The sequence below is a fragment of the Pyxicephalus adspersus genome, chromosome 10, assembly GCF_032062135.1.
Source record: "Pyxicephalus adspersus chromosome 10, UCB_Pads_2.0, whole genome shotgun sequence".
NCBI lineage: Eukaryota > Metazoa > Chordata > Amphibia > Anura > Pyxicephalidae > Pyxicephalus > Pyxicephalus adspersus.
The window spans coordinates 55,539,486-55,556,233 of record NC_092867.1 but is presented as its reverse complement, the minus strand read 5'-3'; the positions used below and the strand labels follow the sequence as shown (position 1 = coordinate 55,556,233).

General features: G+C 40.7%; 2 protein-coding genes across 2 annotated transcripts in view; one reads left to right on the top strand and one right to left on the bottom strand.

Annotated features, from left to right (window-relative positions):
* LOC140338877 (uncharacterized) overlaps nt 1-16,748 on the top strand; it is a 51,704-nt gene that overhangs the window by 17,844 nt on the left and 17,112 nt on the right. Inside the window, exons 7-13 of the mRNA XM_072423197.1 lie at nt 1,324-1,468; nt 4,062-4,104; nt 4,226-4,317; nt 4,404-4,497; nt 5,023-5,127; nt 5,369-6,842; nt 12,032-12,037. Of these exons, the coding sequence (XP_072279298.1) occupies nt 1,324-1,468; nt 4,062-4,104; nt 4,226-4,317; nt 4,404-4,497; nt 5,023-5,127; nt 5,369-6,842; nt 12,032-12,037 (1,959 nt within the window). The remainder of the gene's footprint in view (nt 1-1,323; nt 1,469-4,061; nt 4,105-4,225; nt 4,318-4,403; nt 4,498-5,022; nt 5,128-5,368; nt 6,843-12,031; nt 12,038-16,748) is intronic.
* LOC140339803 (uncharacterized) lies at nt 12,219-15,574 on the bottom strand. The gene is made up of 8 exons (XM_072424703.1): nt 15,482-15,574; nt 14,932-15,046; nt 13,377-13,532; nt 13,099-13,177; nt 12,886-12,986; nt 12,700-12,811; nt 12,427-12,528; nt 12,219-12,247 (listed from the first exon to the last, which is right to left on the bottom strand). Exons 2-8 carry the CDS (start codon nt 15,007-15,009, stop codon nt 12,219-12,221), a joined length of 657 nt encoding a protein of 218 aa, XP_072280804.1. The 5' UTR covers nt 15,010-15,046; nt 15,482-15,574.

The following is a 16,748-nucleotide window of genomic DNA, read 5'->3' as shown; positions in this document are numbered from 1 at the left end:
TGATTGGCTGAGAGACCTAAAAAATGTCACAGGGCAAAAAATTACTTCCTGTCCAGATACAAGAGCACTGGTAAAGAGGTGACAAATAATATTATTATTATTATTATTATTATTAATAAACAGGATTTGTTATAGCTCCAACATATTATGCAGCGGTGTACAATAAATAGAGGTTGACAATGACAGACAAATACAGACTGTGACATAGAAGGAGGAGAGGAGTCTGCCCCCAAGAGCTTACAATCTAGGATGTGGGGGAGGTAACACACAATTGGAGGGGAGATATGGAGTGGTGGGAAGTAGTAAAGGTTTAGAAGACAGAAGAAGATGCGTAAGCAAGTTTGAAAATATATGTTTTGAGTGCTCTTTTAAATGAGCAGAAAGTAGGAGAAAGCTGCATAGGGAGCCAAGGAGAACCATTACAGAGAGTTGGGGCAGCTCTAGAAAAGTCTTGGAGCAGTGCCCGTGATGAGGTTATGAGTGAGGAAGTCATTAGTAGGTTATTGGAAAAGCGAAGAGAGCGGCTGGGGGAGTTTTTTCTACCAGGTCAGAAAGGTAAGTGGGGCAAGAACTGTGGAGGGATTTGAAGGCAATACACAGGAGCTTAAATTTGATTCCTAGGTGAAATGCAAGCCAATGAAGAGAACTACAAAGAAATGCAGCAGAACCTTCGGGGAACACCAACAGGGAGGAGAGTCGGAGAGGAGGAATTACCATTGAAAGAAACTTTAAAGGAGCGGTCAGACCGATAGAAAGCAAACCAGAAGAAAGCAGTGTCAATGGAGCCGATGGAGCACATTATTTGTATTAGAAGTGGGTGATCAACAGTGTCAAAAGTAAAGGAAAAATCTTGGAGGAGGCAAACGTTGTCTTTATTATTATTATTATACAGTATTTATATAGCGCCATCATCTTACGCAGCGCTGTTCAAAGTTCATAGTCATGTCACTAACTGTCCCTAAAAGGAGCTCACAATCTAATGTCCCTACTATAGTCATATGTGGTTAATGTAGTCTAAGGTCAATTTTAGGAGGAAGCCAATTAACTTAACTGCATGTTTTTGGGATGTGGGAGGAAACTGGAGTACCCGGAGGAAACCCACGCAGACACGGGGAGAACCTGCAAACTCCATGCAGATAGTGTCCTGGGTGGGGTTCGAACCTAGGACCTAGCGCTGCAAAGGCTGGAGTGCTTAGTTCTGAGGTGGTCATTGGCCACTTGTTTTTCTACCTTAACAACTCTTATTAGGCATAAGAGAACTCATGCCGATGCAAGACCACTTTCATGTCTTGACTGTAAGAAATGTTTCTCTACCTTTCCCAGTGTTGATACTGATGAAAAATCACATACATGTTCTTGCACCGAGTTCAATAACAGTTTTTCCTACAAAGACAGTCCTACTAAACTCCTGAAATGGCTGTTTGAAATGGGCAGCCTGAAAGCCAGACTGGAGAGGGTCAAAGAAAGAGTTGGTGTTCAGATAATCGATTAGTCTTTGTCATTTTCCTAATATTTCAGTGGATTGCACACATTCACTATGGTATCCTTTGACAAGTTTATGCAATATTACATTTATTTCTATGCAAAGTTGCATTCATTGTTCACCAAGATCTTGTTTTGATGATGGGAGAGTAAAGCTGCGTACACACGTCCAATTTTTATCGTTGTAAATGAACGACGAACGAACGACCGATTGGCCTAAAATCGCTTGTAAAAAAAGTAACCAACGACGCCGACGAACGAGGATAGTCGTTGGAAATGAACGACCGGACCGGCAGATTGGATTGGACGACGATCGTTGACCATCTATCGTGTGTACGGTCGTTCAGTGATCGTGCATGTTCTGAGCATGCACGATGAACGAACATTTGATTGATACAGGCTGTATTGTGTATGTGAGTGTATGTATATGTCTATATATATAAATATATATATATATATATATTCATACATATATATATATATATTTATTCATACATATATATATATATATTCATATATACTGTGTGTATATATACGTGTGTACAATATCTTTGAACAATCATGTCGTTATCTGTATGTATAGGATCGGTGCTATACGATCGTTCGCAGATATCGTGCAGGATCGTTCGTCGTTCGTTTACAAACAATAATATTTGGAAGTGTGTACGTAGCTTAAGGCTGTTGTGTATGGTCTTTTCCAGATCATCCCAAAGATTCCCAATGGGGTGAAAATGTGGACTGTGATGGGCAATCCATGTGTGACAATGATGTCTCATGCTCTCTGAGCCACTGTTTCACACAGCACAATATCCTGGCATTGTCATTTTCAAATATGCCAGTGCCATCAGAAAAGAAAAGTTTCATTGTGGAAAATCCTGGTTATTCAGTGAATTTAGGGATTCAGCTGATATTTTGGGCACATCCTACCATTACTGAACCTAGGTATGACCAACTGAAGCAACTGAATATCATACCGGTAACACTCCTCCTACAGTTGCCCTAGATCAGTATTTTTCAACTTTTTTGAGCCACGGCACATTTTTTTACATTGAAAAAATCCTGCGGCACACCACAAATCAAAAATGTTACAAAATGACACTCTGTAGCTAATTCTTTTGTCTCTAAAGCTGCGTACACACTTCCAATTTTTGTCGTTGGAAAGGATCTTTCACGATCCTTTCCAACGACAAGGGAGTGCACGATGCATGAACGGTGCTGTACATACAGCACCGTTCTGCTCTATGGAGAGGGGAGGGGGAGAGCGACGGAGCGGCACCCTGCTGCGCGCTCTCCCCTTCGCTTTCATTACGATCGGATGTCGTCCATCGTCCGTGGATCCGGCAGGTCGGTCGTCCGGACGATGGACGACACCGACTGTACGCACGCCAGATTTTCGCCCGATAATTGGCCGATGCCGATTATCGGGCGATAAAAATCTGACGTGTGTACGTAGCTTAAGAATGAACAAGAAAACTATGTTACCTACTGCCACCCACTGACATGGAAGAATATTACATTACTCTGCCAGTCACTACAGCACAGACACTGGACAATGGTAATTGGATAATTTCCCACGGTACACCTAAAGATCCCTCATGGCACACTAGTGTGCCGCGGCACAGTGGTTAAAAATCACTGCCCTAGATCATAACACTGCACCCACAGGCTAAGGGTTATTTTTTGACCAGGCATTTTATATAAATGAAAACGCCCATGGCCAGAGGTTCCTTAGAAAGGATTAAAGCAACACAATTATAACGGGCAGTCCTACAAGAAGTTAGCAATGGCAGCCTCTATATACGCCTCAGGACAGGGTATCAAAATGAGGACAAAAGTTCACACATCTCCATTTTACATGCAGAGTACCCCCTCCTTCGAAATCTCTCAGGGAATGCCGCTTTCTGGTAGCCATAGTGACGGACGATCGGTCTAAACAGTCATGTGAGAGGTATAGTCCTCTATAGTCACCACTAGAGGGCGTCCTAGAGTCATGTTATGAGTAAGGAAGTGTACTTAGTATAACAAGCGCGTCGGCCATTTTGTTGTAGCCCGGAAGGTGTTAGAATTGGAGTTGTATTCCTAAGAATCTTTCTAGTAAGTGTGTGAGTCTGGAGAGTGTGTCCAATGAGGGGAAGGTAATAATGTGTTCTTATTATGAAAGGAGGAAGAAGATAGGGAGTCCATGACTCGCTGTGAACATTCAATTATTACACATAGCAACACAAAACGTATGTATTGGCGCCCTGGATTGTCATTCATTGATAATGGCTCCTGAAGCACCTTACCGACACATTGCAACACACAGTCGTGTTCCCATGTGGCGCACAGGACAGGCCATTTAAATTAATGGATTTTCCAAATGCAGCACACATGGCAACACATTTCTTACAAAGCTACATCCAGCCAAATCACAATTATAGTAATTAAATTAGGTAATTATAGTAACTAATTATAATGTTTAGTTTTACCTCCAAATCTAACTGTACACCAAATTTACTTTGTGATTTCAAATTTATGACCTTGTCTTTCAGGTACATACAGAAGAGTTTACGTAATAGGAAGAACACAAGGATCTATAGAAGGGTGTCATGATGGATAACCAGCTGCCCCTCACATCACCAGGTAAGAGGAGACTTTCTTTCCTGTAAAGGAGAGAAGAGTATTGAGGACCCACCTAGATACACACATCCTCTGATATAAAGACATAGAAACAATGTATTCAGTCAGTGTCTGTTTCCTACAGATGGATCCAGAAATACTCTAGAGGGATATTCCAGCCCTCTCTATTCCTGGGATTCCAAACAGAAACATCAGGAGATCTCTCAGGAGGATCAGGTAGGTGGGACAAAGTGTTAAAAAAACAGATACACTGTCTGAACATTAGACACTGTTACAACATGTTTTCTTTGTGGTTTATTTAGAAAGAAGAGTTGATTATCATTGAAGATGAAAAACCATATGTAAAAAGTGGTGATCCATGTAAAGAGGAGGACATCTCTCCAGTAATCTGCACAGGTGAGTAATTAACATTAATTCAGAAAAGTGTCCCAGATTCTCCATGTTTGGTCACTACAACAGTTATCTCCCCCATAACACACACACTCCCTGGGGTCTCATACAAGGGGCTTCACTCTTATCTTCATTTACAGAGCTTAAGGATGCCAAATCATCTCAGGAAAATGTCAAAGGTGAGGGGAAAGTACATCTAAAAATTAAAGAGGAGGAGACCCCCCCACAGATCAACATAGGTTAGTAATAAACACTAGATCCAGAAACGAGTCCCAGATTCTCCTTGTTCAGTCAATACAACAATCTCTTCTTCTCTCCCTTCACCTGTCAGTAGACAGTAATGGGGGACAGTGTGTGCCTAATGGAAGAGTCAGGAGCCATCAGCCTGTATTAGACTCCAGCTCTCCTCCTCACATCATGTCATTGTGTGTCACCAGCCAAGTGACGTGACACAATCTCCCTCCACACACACTTTCTGGGGTCTCTCACACATCTCAGTACAGGGGGCTTCATTCCTATTTTTATTAATAGATCCTGGGGACCCCGTAAACACTCAGAGAGATGTCAAAGCTGAGGAGGAAGAAGAACGATGTGTCGATATTAAAGTGGAGGAAATTCCTATAGGAATTGGAAATGGTCAGTAATAAACTCCTAATCTAGAAACAATAAGATACTAGCATCCCTGGTGGGGGTAAATTTGATTACTTTATTACACTCAAAAAATTTTAGACCTTTCTCAAATAGGATTGTCAGATTAGTCTTTCAAATGTGGTAAAAATGTGAATTTTTGTTGTGGTTCATTTTGCATGATGTCTTAACAATGTGTTGCTATTTAATTGAACAGGAGCTATTCTTTTGCACTTCTGATTTTATGCAGATGGACAAATTATGTATGGCATGGGAAAGCTTCCAAATATTTCCAGAGATAATGGAACAGAAGATGAGGATAGGCAATCGTATTCTTCAAAAAAAAATGTCAATACTCCATATCTCCATCCAGCATCTCCATGTGTAGATCTGCCATATGGTCCCTCTATAAATGGGGGATGTTTATGTAATATTTCCCATCCCAAAACCCATCAAACACCTAATAGAGAAAAGGATTTGTTTTCTTGTCCTAAGTGTGGAAAACATTTTAACCAGAAAGCTCATCTTGCTTCACACCAGAGGTCTCATGCAGTGAAGGAGCCCCAATTTTGTGCTGAGTGTGGAAAGTGTTTTACCACTAGAAAAGCCGTACATCAGAGAACTCATTGTGGAATGAAGCCATTTACGTGTTCTGAATGCGGAAAAGATTTTTCCTCAAAATGGTCACTTATGAGACATAAAAGAGTCCACACAGGAGAAAAACCATATTCATGTTCTGAATGTGGAAGGTGGTTTTCCCTGTTGACCAGCCTTATAAAACATGAGAGAACACACTCTGGAGAAAAGCCATTTTCATGTCCAGAATGTGGGAAATGCTTTAGACAGAAATCAGATGCAGTAATGCACCAGAGAACTCATTCAGGTGTGAAGCCATTTTCATGTTCTGAATGTGGAAAATGTTTTGCCCGAAAAGGAGCCCTGATCTCTCATCAGCATGTTCACACAGGAAAAAAGCCTTATTCCTGTTCACAGTGTGGAAAATGTTTTGCCACTAGCACCCATCTTAGCTATCATGAGAAGACTCACATGTCCGAAAAGCCGTTTTCTTGTTCTGAATGTGGAAAGTCCTATGCTCAGCGAGGGAACCTAATTTTTCACCTCAGATCTCACACAGGGGAAAAGCCATTTTCATGTCCTGAATGTGAAAAATGTTTTTCCCACAAGGACAGTCTTATTAAACACCAGAGATGTCACACTGGTGAAAAGCCGTTTTGTTGCACTGAATGCAGAAGATGCTTTTCCTGCAAACAGAGTCTTATTTCACACCAGATGGCTCACACAGGAGTGAAGCCATATGCATGTTCTGAATGCTGGAGAAGTTTTTCCAGGAAAAAAAACTTAATCACCCATCAGCGTGTTCACACAGGAGAGAAACCATATTCCTGTTTGGAGTGTGGTAAATGCTTTATCTCCAGATCACACCTTAACTATCATGAGAAGACTCACATGTCTGAAAAGCCATTTTCCTGTCCCGAATGTGGGAAGTCATATACTCGGAGACAGAACCTTATTTTACACCAGAGATGTCATACGGGGGAAAAGCCATTTGCATGCTCTGAATGTGGAAAATGTTTTCCTCAAAAAGACAGGCTTATCAAACACCAGCGAAGTCACACAGGAGAAAAACAATTTCCCTGCACCGAATGCGTAAGATCTTTTTCTCAGAAACGATACCTTATTTCCCACCTGTCAGTTCATACAGGGTGAAGCCATATGCATCCATTATGTGGGTTGGGTTTGTACTTCACTAGACATCAAATGATTCACTTGTATCTGTATATAGAAGGTGCTTGACTGAGGAATAACACTAAGAAATAAAAGTTATTTTCTAAACTGACTGGTTTATTTTAGCTTTTCATAAGCCTGTCGTGGGACAAGTGTAGCGGAGGCCATTGCTGAGCTTTTCCGATAAATCTAGTTTCCCAGCTGTCATTCTAATCCTTTACATTTTACACAATAATAGACTTGGCACAAGTATAAAGGTTTAGAAAGTTGGGTAAGTTGGAATTCCTTATTTGCATACTTGTCCTGAGCTATTGACTAAAGTATTGCAATCAGAAAACCAGTGTGAGGACCAGGAAACATATACAAAAGGTGAGATCAATAATGGCAGTCTCCATCTTTCTGTATGTCTTGTATTATCAAGCTGGGCTTATACATTCAAAGTCGGTATTATCCTTGAAAAATTGTTACTTTATATTATTCACAGTCCCTAAAGTTGGCAAATAATAAAACCATGCTAAAAGATTTTTTAGACTAGAGCATGGTCTTCTACCTTTATGTCAGTCCCACCTGTATATGTTTTAGAATTTTCTTTTTGCACCTACTAATTGGAACAATGTGTCTCAACCTTTTAAACATAAGGGGACCCCTTGAAATAACTTTCAGGTTCAAGAAGTTGTTCAAGAGAATAACTTCTATATTCACTGTATCCAGGGATCATAGAACTGACCCACTAAACTAACCCAAGAGTTACAAATTACGGATTGCTCAAGGAGTTACCCCCCTAATAACTTCTGGTGGAACCCTGGTTGAAAAACACCCATCTCAATGCTCTAGCTTGTCACCAGGGCCAGTGGAACCTCAAGATTCCTCCAAAGGTGGCTAGGGGTTCCTAAACTGCGGCTGGTTGATCTCCAATTTGACGATTCATGAGGATAACATTGTTTTTAGTTGCAAATTATTTTAAGGGTCCTTAGGGGTAAAAGCCATAAAGCCATCAACTGGTATTAAACTCTTAATGAAGTTTTATGGGTCAATAGTGACTCCTCTGAAGCAGGAGTTCTTCCCACTCAACAGTTTTTTTCACATTGGTCTGAGGCTCTACCACCTGGGATAGCTTTATCCACCAGGGTCTGTACCAAGACCCCAGCCTGTGTATTGGTAATCTGTATATGTTGGACCTCTGTAAATTTCTGCTTGAAAAAACTGCTGATCAAGGCTACAGTTTAAGCAGCATTTTTCTCGGAGATGACAATTTGCTGTGATGTAAAAAAAACACATAACAGGAAAGCCAAGCCTACATCTAATGTGAGAAATGTTTTGCATAATGATCAGATCACTCTTTAGGCAAAAATTATTTACATGGAATTAAAATCATATTAGAGTAACATTTTACAGATACATCCAACTTAGGCATCCACACAAGTGATCATCCATATTTATGAATAAATGTGATTAATGCTTTACAGACAGGTCATAGCTTGGGTTCAAAAACCCATGTTCCACACTATCATCTGAGCTTGTGTTTAGAGTGCTCTATAAACTTCGGAGAAAAACTGAGCGGGCCCACATGGAAACTAGAAATTATTTACAAAGACATCCTTGCTTTTGTCAGCTCTCACCAGAACTAAAAAGGTAAAAATCAATCTTACATTGACCTATTCCTATAGCTGTTCCTTGACATGTAAAATAAGGGCTTATTAGGCTCCCAAGAGGAAGTCTTTTGAGATGTGGAGACACATTCGAATATATGCTGTCTATATGCACAACAAAAGTCCACTGTCTTTTTCAGTCACATTTTTTTTACTAAAGTGAAGTGAACCATAGCTTCTGCTGGTAAATTGTCTTAGAAAGAACAATGACAAACCAGGTCAGCAGAGTCTGCTGGAATGATAGACAGAACGCTGATGTCCTTTAGAGGTAAAGGAAGCAGTGAGAGAAGATAGCAGTGTTGCTTCTTTGCCTGTAGAGGACAAAGTAATAGGTTTGTTAGGTGGCTTCATCCTTTCTGCTAATACTTACCTACCACATTTTCCCACCACTTTATTTGTCCACTGGCTGTTCAGGAAAATGTCTCTTGTATGTTACAGGCTGGAGATTGCAAAGGGCTACAGACTTTTTCTCTACTGGACAAAAAAATCAATCAATATAGAAAAATGGCTAACCAGACACAGGTAGTTTATGGGGCTCAATGTGTAGAGCACAATGGTTTGAAGTTTCCGAACGTCTTGACAGACTGTTACTTATGATGTGATAGTTCTGTAAAGTTTAATTAAACTTCCTGCTGTTTGACCAACAGATTGCCATCATTACCTGCAGCCATTGGAATCAACATGAAGTAAGACCAACAAATTACTTTATCACTTACATCTTATGTTTTTACACATTGTCTCAAAGTAGGTGACCTCTGGATACAGGACCCCTCAACATAAATCAAGCTTGTGACCAGCAGATCATTGTTCTAACAGATGTACAAATATCATAAATCTTTTTATAGTTAAGAACACAATATAGTGACAATTGTTTATTGACACTTCACAAATCCCTACATTATTCATCAAAATAAGTTCCTAGAAAAACCCTTAACGGTTTCTTAACTGTGCTAAATGTATTCATTTTATTGGTTGGTTTGAAAGGTGGAAACTCCCATTCTGGGTTGTTTCTTTTTAATTATGCTAATCTTTTACTGCTTTAAACTCTTGCACAAGGTAAACATTTTAGAACATGAGGTACATTTAATTGTTATCACACATGTCAATAAAAGCTCCACCTATAGCAAAAAGTCTCTGTTCCTTTAAGAAGTAAAAATGTTCAACTTTAACAGCAGACCCATTGCAAATTTTCTCCTTACTTACTTACATGGAAGATCCCATTTATTTCAATAGGGAGGCTTTAAAATAGGTGTCTATTAATATTAGGCAGCCTGTCAGTTGGAACGTTGTGCTTTCTTTCCTTCACAATTATCACCCCAGGGCTATATGTGTCATAGGTGCACAAGTACACACTCAAACGACAAACCACTGCAGTCGGTGGCCTTGGCAGAAAGAAATGTGGGGAACAGGCAGTCTTCACTTCCCTGCTCCAACCAGGATACTAGCAGTGGTGGCTTTGGTACCACTGGTGGAAAATCTCTGTGAGTGTAACTTGGAAGTCAGCTGACATTTAGCTTCATTCTCTTCACTTTCCTAGTAATACTGTAGGACAGCACTGGAGGAAACTACACAGAGCATCCACAACCACCTCCATTGACTCCGATGTCTACTTTAGAGGAGCCTATCTTCCCAATGAGACTGGCTATTCATGCTCACAATGTGGCCAAAATTCAGAAGCATGGTGGGACCCTCATGCCACTGAACCAGAGAGACCTGAACTGCTGCTTATGAGCTCAATCCTCTCTTAAGGCAACTCATTCAATTTTTCTGCTTTTGAACTGTTGCTATTAAAATTGGTTGGGATATGGGGAGCCCCATTAATTTCCAGTTACACCCTGGCTTGAAGCCCCTGGCACAGCTGTTGAATATGGATGCCAAAAGTGTGAATTTTTTTGCTGGCCAATATTAACTGGGCTGACACAGTGCATGTTAATGTTTTAAGAGAAGAAAAATTGCTGCAATTATAGAATTTCAGCCGATACCAAGTTTTTAAGCAATGCAAACCTGAAACATTTTTTTTAGATTATGAGGCCTATACTCATTAACATAAGAATTACACACCCAGCATGTTTCCTTATATTTACATTACTGAAAATGAACCAGTTTCACTCAGGCATTATGTGATATAAAGGTTTACTGAAAATGAATGCTCCTGAGCTACACATTGAACACTGCTCTGCTCAAGTAACCAATTGTGCAAAAAAGTCAGCCTAACTGGGTCCGACAAGCTAAAGAAATGAGGTCATAGGCTTATTCACCTGCCACATTATGACGCAGGAACCTTCTGTCTTCTACAGGAAGTGAGACGTGGGATAACGGAGAGCTTACATGTACACTGCCTACAGCTTGTTGACAAAAACGGTTTATGACCTCTGTGAGCCCTCTGCTAAAATTGACTGGCTCTTTGGGCAATAAGTCCATAGTGGGGTGGCAAAATGACTTCTCTACTTCATGAAGCATTGCATGCCTGGCAAGAAGAACTCTTTTTGAGAACAATTTCCCACAATCAGTGCATGAATATGGCTTCTCCCCTGTGTGGACCCTTTCGTGCATCATAAGAACCGACTTCCTTGTAAAACGTTTCCCACATTCAGAACATGCAAATGGCTTTTCCCCTGTGTGAGTTCTTATGTGTGCAATAAGATTGGCCCTCAGGGAGAAACACCTTCCACATTCCGAACACGAATAGGGCTTCTCTCCTGTATGAATCTTTTCGTGCCTGATAAGGTTTGACTTCTCCGAAAAGCGCTTCCCGCATTCTGGACATGAAAAGGACTTCTCTCCAGTGTGAACTTTTTCGTGTCTGATGAGGTTCGATTTTTGGGAGAAGCATTTCCCACACTCAGAACAGGAAAATGGATGTATCCTTGTGTGGGTTCTGTGATGTGAAAAAAGGTGGGCACTCTGTTTAAAAGACTTTCCACATTCCATACAGGTAAAAGGCTTTTCTCCAGTGTGGGACCGGCGATGTGTGGTGAGCTTTGATCTTTCACTAAAGCATTTGCCACATTCAGGACATGGTATACCTTTAGGACAACCCTGATCCACAGGATGGGTAATGGGATAATAATTGCCTGAAAGCCATGTCCCATAAGTAGAGGGACCAGGCAAATCTGAACCTTGAGGTGCTGAATTGAGAATTGGTATAACAGGGTTTTTTTTTGTATATTCAGACATGATGTCCTCCTCATCTTCTATTTCACAATCTGGATATAAAACGGAATGATTCTCTGTGTTATTCCTTATATACTGTCCATCTGGAGAGGATAGAGGGTGAATAGAATTGGTTACATTAGTTTTCAGAACTGTTTTCTAAAACAATGAACAATTAGACAAGAAGTCTGTAAAATGTATACCCTGTTCCACATCTTTTAACCTGGAGCTCTAAGAGTCAAACAGCATTTGATGTACACTACACTGATCATCAAACATAATAAAACCAGTAAAAGGTGAATGGAATAATATTGATGTTCTGTTATAATGGTCCCTGAGAAGGAGAGGATATATTAGGCTGCAAGGGAGAAGTAAGTTACTGAAAAAAAGTGAGAAAGAAGAAAATGAGAAAATGTGTCAGAACACACAGTACATTGCTACTTGTTGGGTATGGTGATGAATACCCATGCTGACCTCACTTTAGTGTCAGATCTGGACCATGGATAAATGGAAGAAAGTAGCCTAGACTAAAGAATCAGGTTTTATTTTAGATCATGTTGATGGCTGGGTGCAGAGTTTACCTGGGAAAGATGACAGAAGAATGAACTACTAAGAAGGCCCACCTGCAGACCAATTAAGGATCTGCTACTAATGTCATGGTATGAGATGTCACAGGAGAACAGGAAGAAGAAGAGACTGTTGTAGTGACTAAAGAAAGAGAATCTGGAACTCTTTTCTAGATTTAGTGTTTGTTACTCACCTGTGCTGATCTCTGGTGGGATTTCCTCCTCTTTTATCATCACATTGTTTACTTGATCCTCAGCTCCAATGTCTAGCTGAGTGTTTATGGCGTCTCCAATTTCTGTGAAAAAAAAATGAGAGTGAAGCCCCCTGTAGTGAGATGTATGAGAGACCCCACAGAATCCCCCCATTACTGTCTACTGACAGAGGGGGGGGGTAAAGAAGTGATTGTTGTAGTGACTGAACAAAGAGAATCTGGGACTATTTTCGGGATATAGTGTTTGGTACTCACCTATGCAGATTTTTGGAGGGATTTCCTCCTCCTTACATGAACCATCACCCATTACATATGGCTCTTCAACTTCCTCTCTAGCTTCTGTTCCATAGATAATATGATTTTTATCCTACATGACCCAGAAAGCAATGACAATTATTGTAAAAATTTTTGTTATCACAAAGATCATATTCGGTTTAGAACTTCATCTACCTGATCCTCATGTGGAATCTCGTAAGGTTCCTGTTTGGAATCCCGGGAATATAGAATACGGGGACATCTCTCTGGGGTATTTCTGGATTCATCTGTAGGAAACACACACACTGACTGAATACATTGTCTCTATGTCTTTATATCAGAGGATGTGTGTATCTAGGTGGATCCTAGGTAGATGAACAAATGAAAATCTCCTCTTACCTGGTGATGTGAGGGGTGGCCGATTCTCCACAGTGATGTCCCTGTACAGATCCTTGTGCCCTTCTACATTCTCCCAGTCCTCAATGGAAAAATGTATGTTATTAATATCTTCTGTTTATAGAGCACCACCTTTTAATGCTGCCCTAAACACTACTTAGTGGCGGTATATGATAAGCCCACATACATAAAGTATAAACACAGCCACCATCAATCTCATCTTCAATGTATCCCTTCACTTATGGGACATTATATATCTAATATTTCCTAGCACCACTTACCTCTCCGGCCAGAAGCTTAATGATCTCCCGTGTGAATTCTCGAATCTTCTTGTTGTCCTTACCCAGGGACTGAGGTAGAGGCTCTGCAACAGGGATTTGAGCCTTCTTAAAATTGGATGTTACCAAGCCATCGGATAGTTTAAAGGCTATATAATTCTGTATTTAAAGCAAAAAAATACCTAATTATCATGCCACCCAAATGAAATTCAACATTCTTTAAACATTCCTATTAGACAAGGTCTGGCCTAAGTAGAGAGTTCAAACTTGTCTCAATCTGTAGACTAAAAAAATTATATTCAACCATATAAAGCAGTGTTTATCAAACTTTTTAACATGGTGAAACACCTTGAAATAGGTTATTGGTCCTCAGGAAACCCCTGCTATAATTATTATATACAAAGCTCAAAGTACATTAGTGTAGTGGTCAGTGGGGAGAATACCTTTACATTGCTGGTTAGTGGAGAGAATGTCATCTATACGGATAGCCAAAAAGGTCAATGATGTCACTTAAACTGACTCAAAAGGTACAAATTGTTCATTGTTCAAGGAACCCCTAGCAACCCCCGGGAAAAAACTGGTTGAGAAACACTGATAGAAAGTCTGCAGCACCTCTGTGAGCAATGGGGCATACCAATAATTTGAAGCTTGGCTGTGAACTTCTTTAAAATATTGTTCACAAAAGTTGAAAATGGCTAAATATCATTCATTCATTCTCATTGGAATCTCCTAACTGATAGTTAGGTGTGTCATTGTCCTTTTTAATTAAACAGGCAAATGTTTTTTTATGATTGTCCTAGTTTCAGTTTTGAGTCCAGAAACCTGGAGCGATCAGGCAGGAAAGACATTATAGCAGAACGGACATTGCCTGCCCCTTTCTGCAATTATGACCTGACTGATCATGAAAACGTAAAGCGTACCTAAACTCCTAATTTTCACTTTATGGGCAAAAAGCCATTTTTGCCCATCCCTTTTAGGTAAAAATTCTGTTTGTTTTAAAAAAAACAAAAAAAGGGTGCAGCAGCACCCCTCTCATTTTCAATCGCCTAGGCGGTCAAGAATAAATGGGAGTGCAGAGCCTCCCCGGATACTTACATCACGCATCCCGGGACGCTCTTGGATGCTACTTCTGCGCATGCCCGAGCATCTCAGGCATGCGCAGAAGGAGCCCTTTCGTCAAAAGGGAAAAAAAATGGCAGATCTCCCACATGCGCAGTGAGATCAGTAAGTCTTTTCCCAAACTACGTCACCCAATCTCGCGCCTGCGTGGGTGACGTAGAAAAAAAAACTGGAAGAACAGAGAGAAGATGGCACAGCCTGGTGCACTGGCCCGAAGACGGATACCGGGACGACGCAGGACCCGATGGAAGAGACCTCTGGACAGATCGACTGCTCTGCCGGATTAAAGGTGTTTTTTTTTTTTTTTAAGGTAGTTTTGAGTTTACTTCCTCCGTAAAAGTGATGTGATGTGATCTCATAGAATCCTCCTCACCTCTACAAACAGGTTTTATTAATAGAGATGAGTGATGTCATGTGACCTTCCCAGAACCCTCCTCACCTCTCCGGTCAGCAGGTAGATGATCTCCAGGGTGAGGTTTAATATCCTCTCTGGTGTGCGATTCTGCTCCATCTCCATCCTCAACTGGCTCACAAATAGCTGTGCCACGTACAACCTGAAATATTAATATATGAAATTAGGAGAGAAAATAAAGAAAAGAGAGAGGGTGGTAGAGAAATAATGAGGGGGAAGGGAAGGATGAGGGAAAAGGAAAGAAAGGATTGGGCAAAGGAGGGGAAAAAAGGATAGATAAAAGGAAGGAGGCAACAAGGAAAGGGAAAAAGCAGCTGGGAGGGATGATGGGAGGACAAGACCAGGAAGAAGGGGAGAAGAAGGGCATAGAGATGTATGACAAAGATAGGAAGGGACGAAACAAGAAATAAAGGAAGAAAGAAAAAGTTTGAACAAATCATACATCTTATGTGGGCCACTAGCCAGAGATTAGGAGGACAACCAGATAAAAAGCAACAACAAGCCAGGAATGACACAATTGTAATTTCAGAACCATAATGTGTAAGCTTTGCAACTCCTCCTAATTGGACATTATTACCTTTTTTCTCACTGGGCACACACTCTGATAACCAAAACCACACCAGACAATTTTCCACTTCTTTCTTCTTTGGTCTATGACAAAATGGCCGCCGTCCAGAGGACGTCACTTCCCTTTCCCACACCTCACAAAGACGCCCTCTAGTGGTTATTTGACTCTGAAAGCCCTCTGAAAATTCGCTCTGAAGTCGTCGCTATGGTAACCAGGAAGGCGCTGTGGAACGCAGAAGTTTGAGAGCCATAGGACGGAAGTGGAGAGTGTGGCGATAGGGAGGAAGCAATCAGTTGTTAGTGCCTGAGGGTTTTTTTATTCAGTATTATTATTAATATTATTATTATTATAGGTCATGCAGCTCTTTATCGTGAGTGGTGTGTATAAAATCAGAGGGGAAAAAAGTCAGCTTCTGTTAAAGAGACCCTTTCTTTAAACTATTCATTTCACAAAAATCTTCCTATATGTTTATATTTGCATCTAATTTATGAATGTTATGGAAATCCACACTGTATATCTGAAAGTCCTGAGACTGCTTGCCTTGGATGTGATGTCTGCAACCCCAACAGACTGAGTTGACACTCGAGTAACTCTCCATGGTGATTCTCTTCCTTAACAGGATTCTAAAAGTTTGTGAATGGAGAGCTAAAGGAGCCTGGTCATCATGCACATTTCTTAGTTAGGCCTAGAGGAAGGAAGGGCTATGGGATGCTAGGAACGGTCAGATTTTCTGGCATTTTCAGTCCATTGCAAGTCAATAAAAACTCATTTATGGAAAGGAAAAACAAGGAAAGGAAGCAATGACTTGATTTTCCCTGCTTTAACCCACAATTTTAATTACAACTTTTTTAAAAGGTAAAGACAGAATCTCTTTAATGTTCACATCCTGTTAAGAAGTATGATCTTCAGGCATCTGCCTGTGGCTTGACTGCCGACTGCTTTGATTATTTCTGTAACGGCTGAGGCAAAACAACAGGTTCATAGTAAAGTGCAATGATACAATTTTGTAATGTGTCTGTAGCCCAGAGCTGTCACGCGCAATCACATGGTGATACATTGTCAGCAATATGGAGGTAGAGGTTTGGGATGTGTGTGGTTGGGGTGTGATGTCATAGGTAATGGGAGCTTCTGATGAGTGTGGTGTTGTGTGCTTAGTACTTAGTGCACACTCTCCATGCTTTAGTGGTGTGAGATTGTACGAGAGTGTGGTACCTGAGTAGAGATCGATCTATTTTTAGGATGCAAGGCGGGAAGTGATGAAGGATGTGGTGGCAAG

What these genes read in the sequence shown, in the direction of transcription:
- LOC140339803 (XM_072424703.1), bottom strand. Translation starts at nt 15,009, where the DNA reads ATGGAGATGGAGCAGAATCGCACACCAGAGAGGATATTAAACCTCACC. An exon ending in TTAAGCTTCTGGCCGGAGAG is followed by an intron (nt 13,178 to 13,376) that starts GTAAGTGGTGCT and finishes TTTTCCATTGAG; the next exon opens with GACTGGGAGAATGTAGAAGG. An exon ending in ATGAGGATCAGGTAGATGAA is followed by an intron (nt 12,812 to 12,885) that starts GTTCTAAACCGA and finishes TGGGTCATGTAG; the next exon opens with GATAAAAATCATATTATCTA.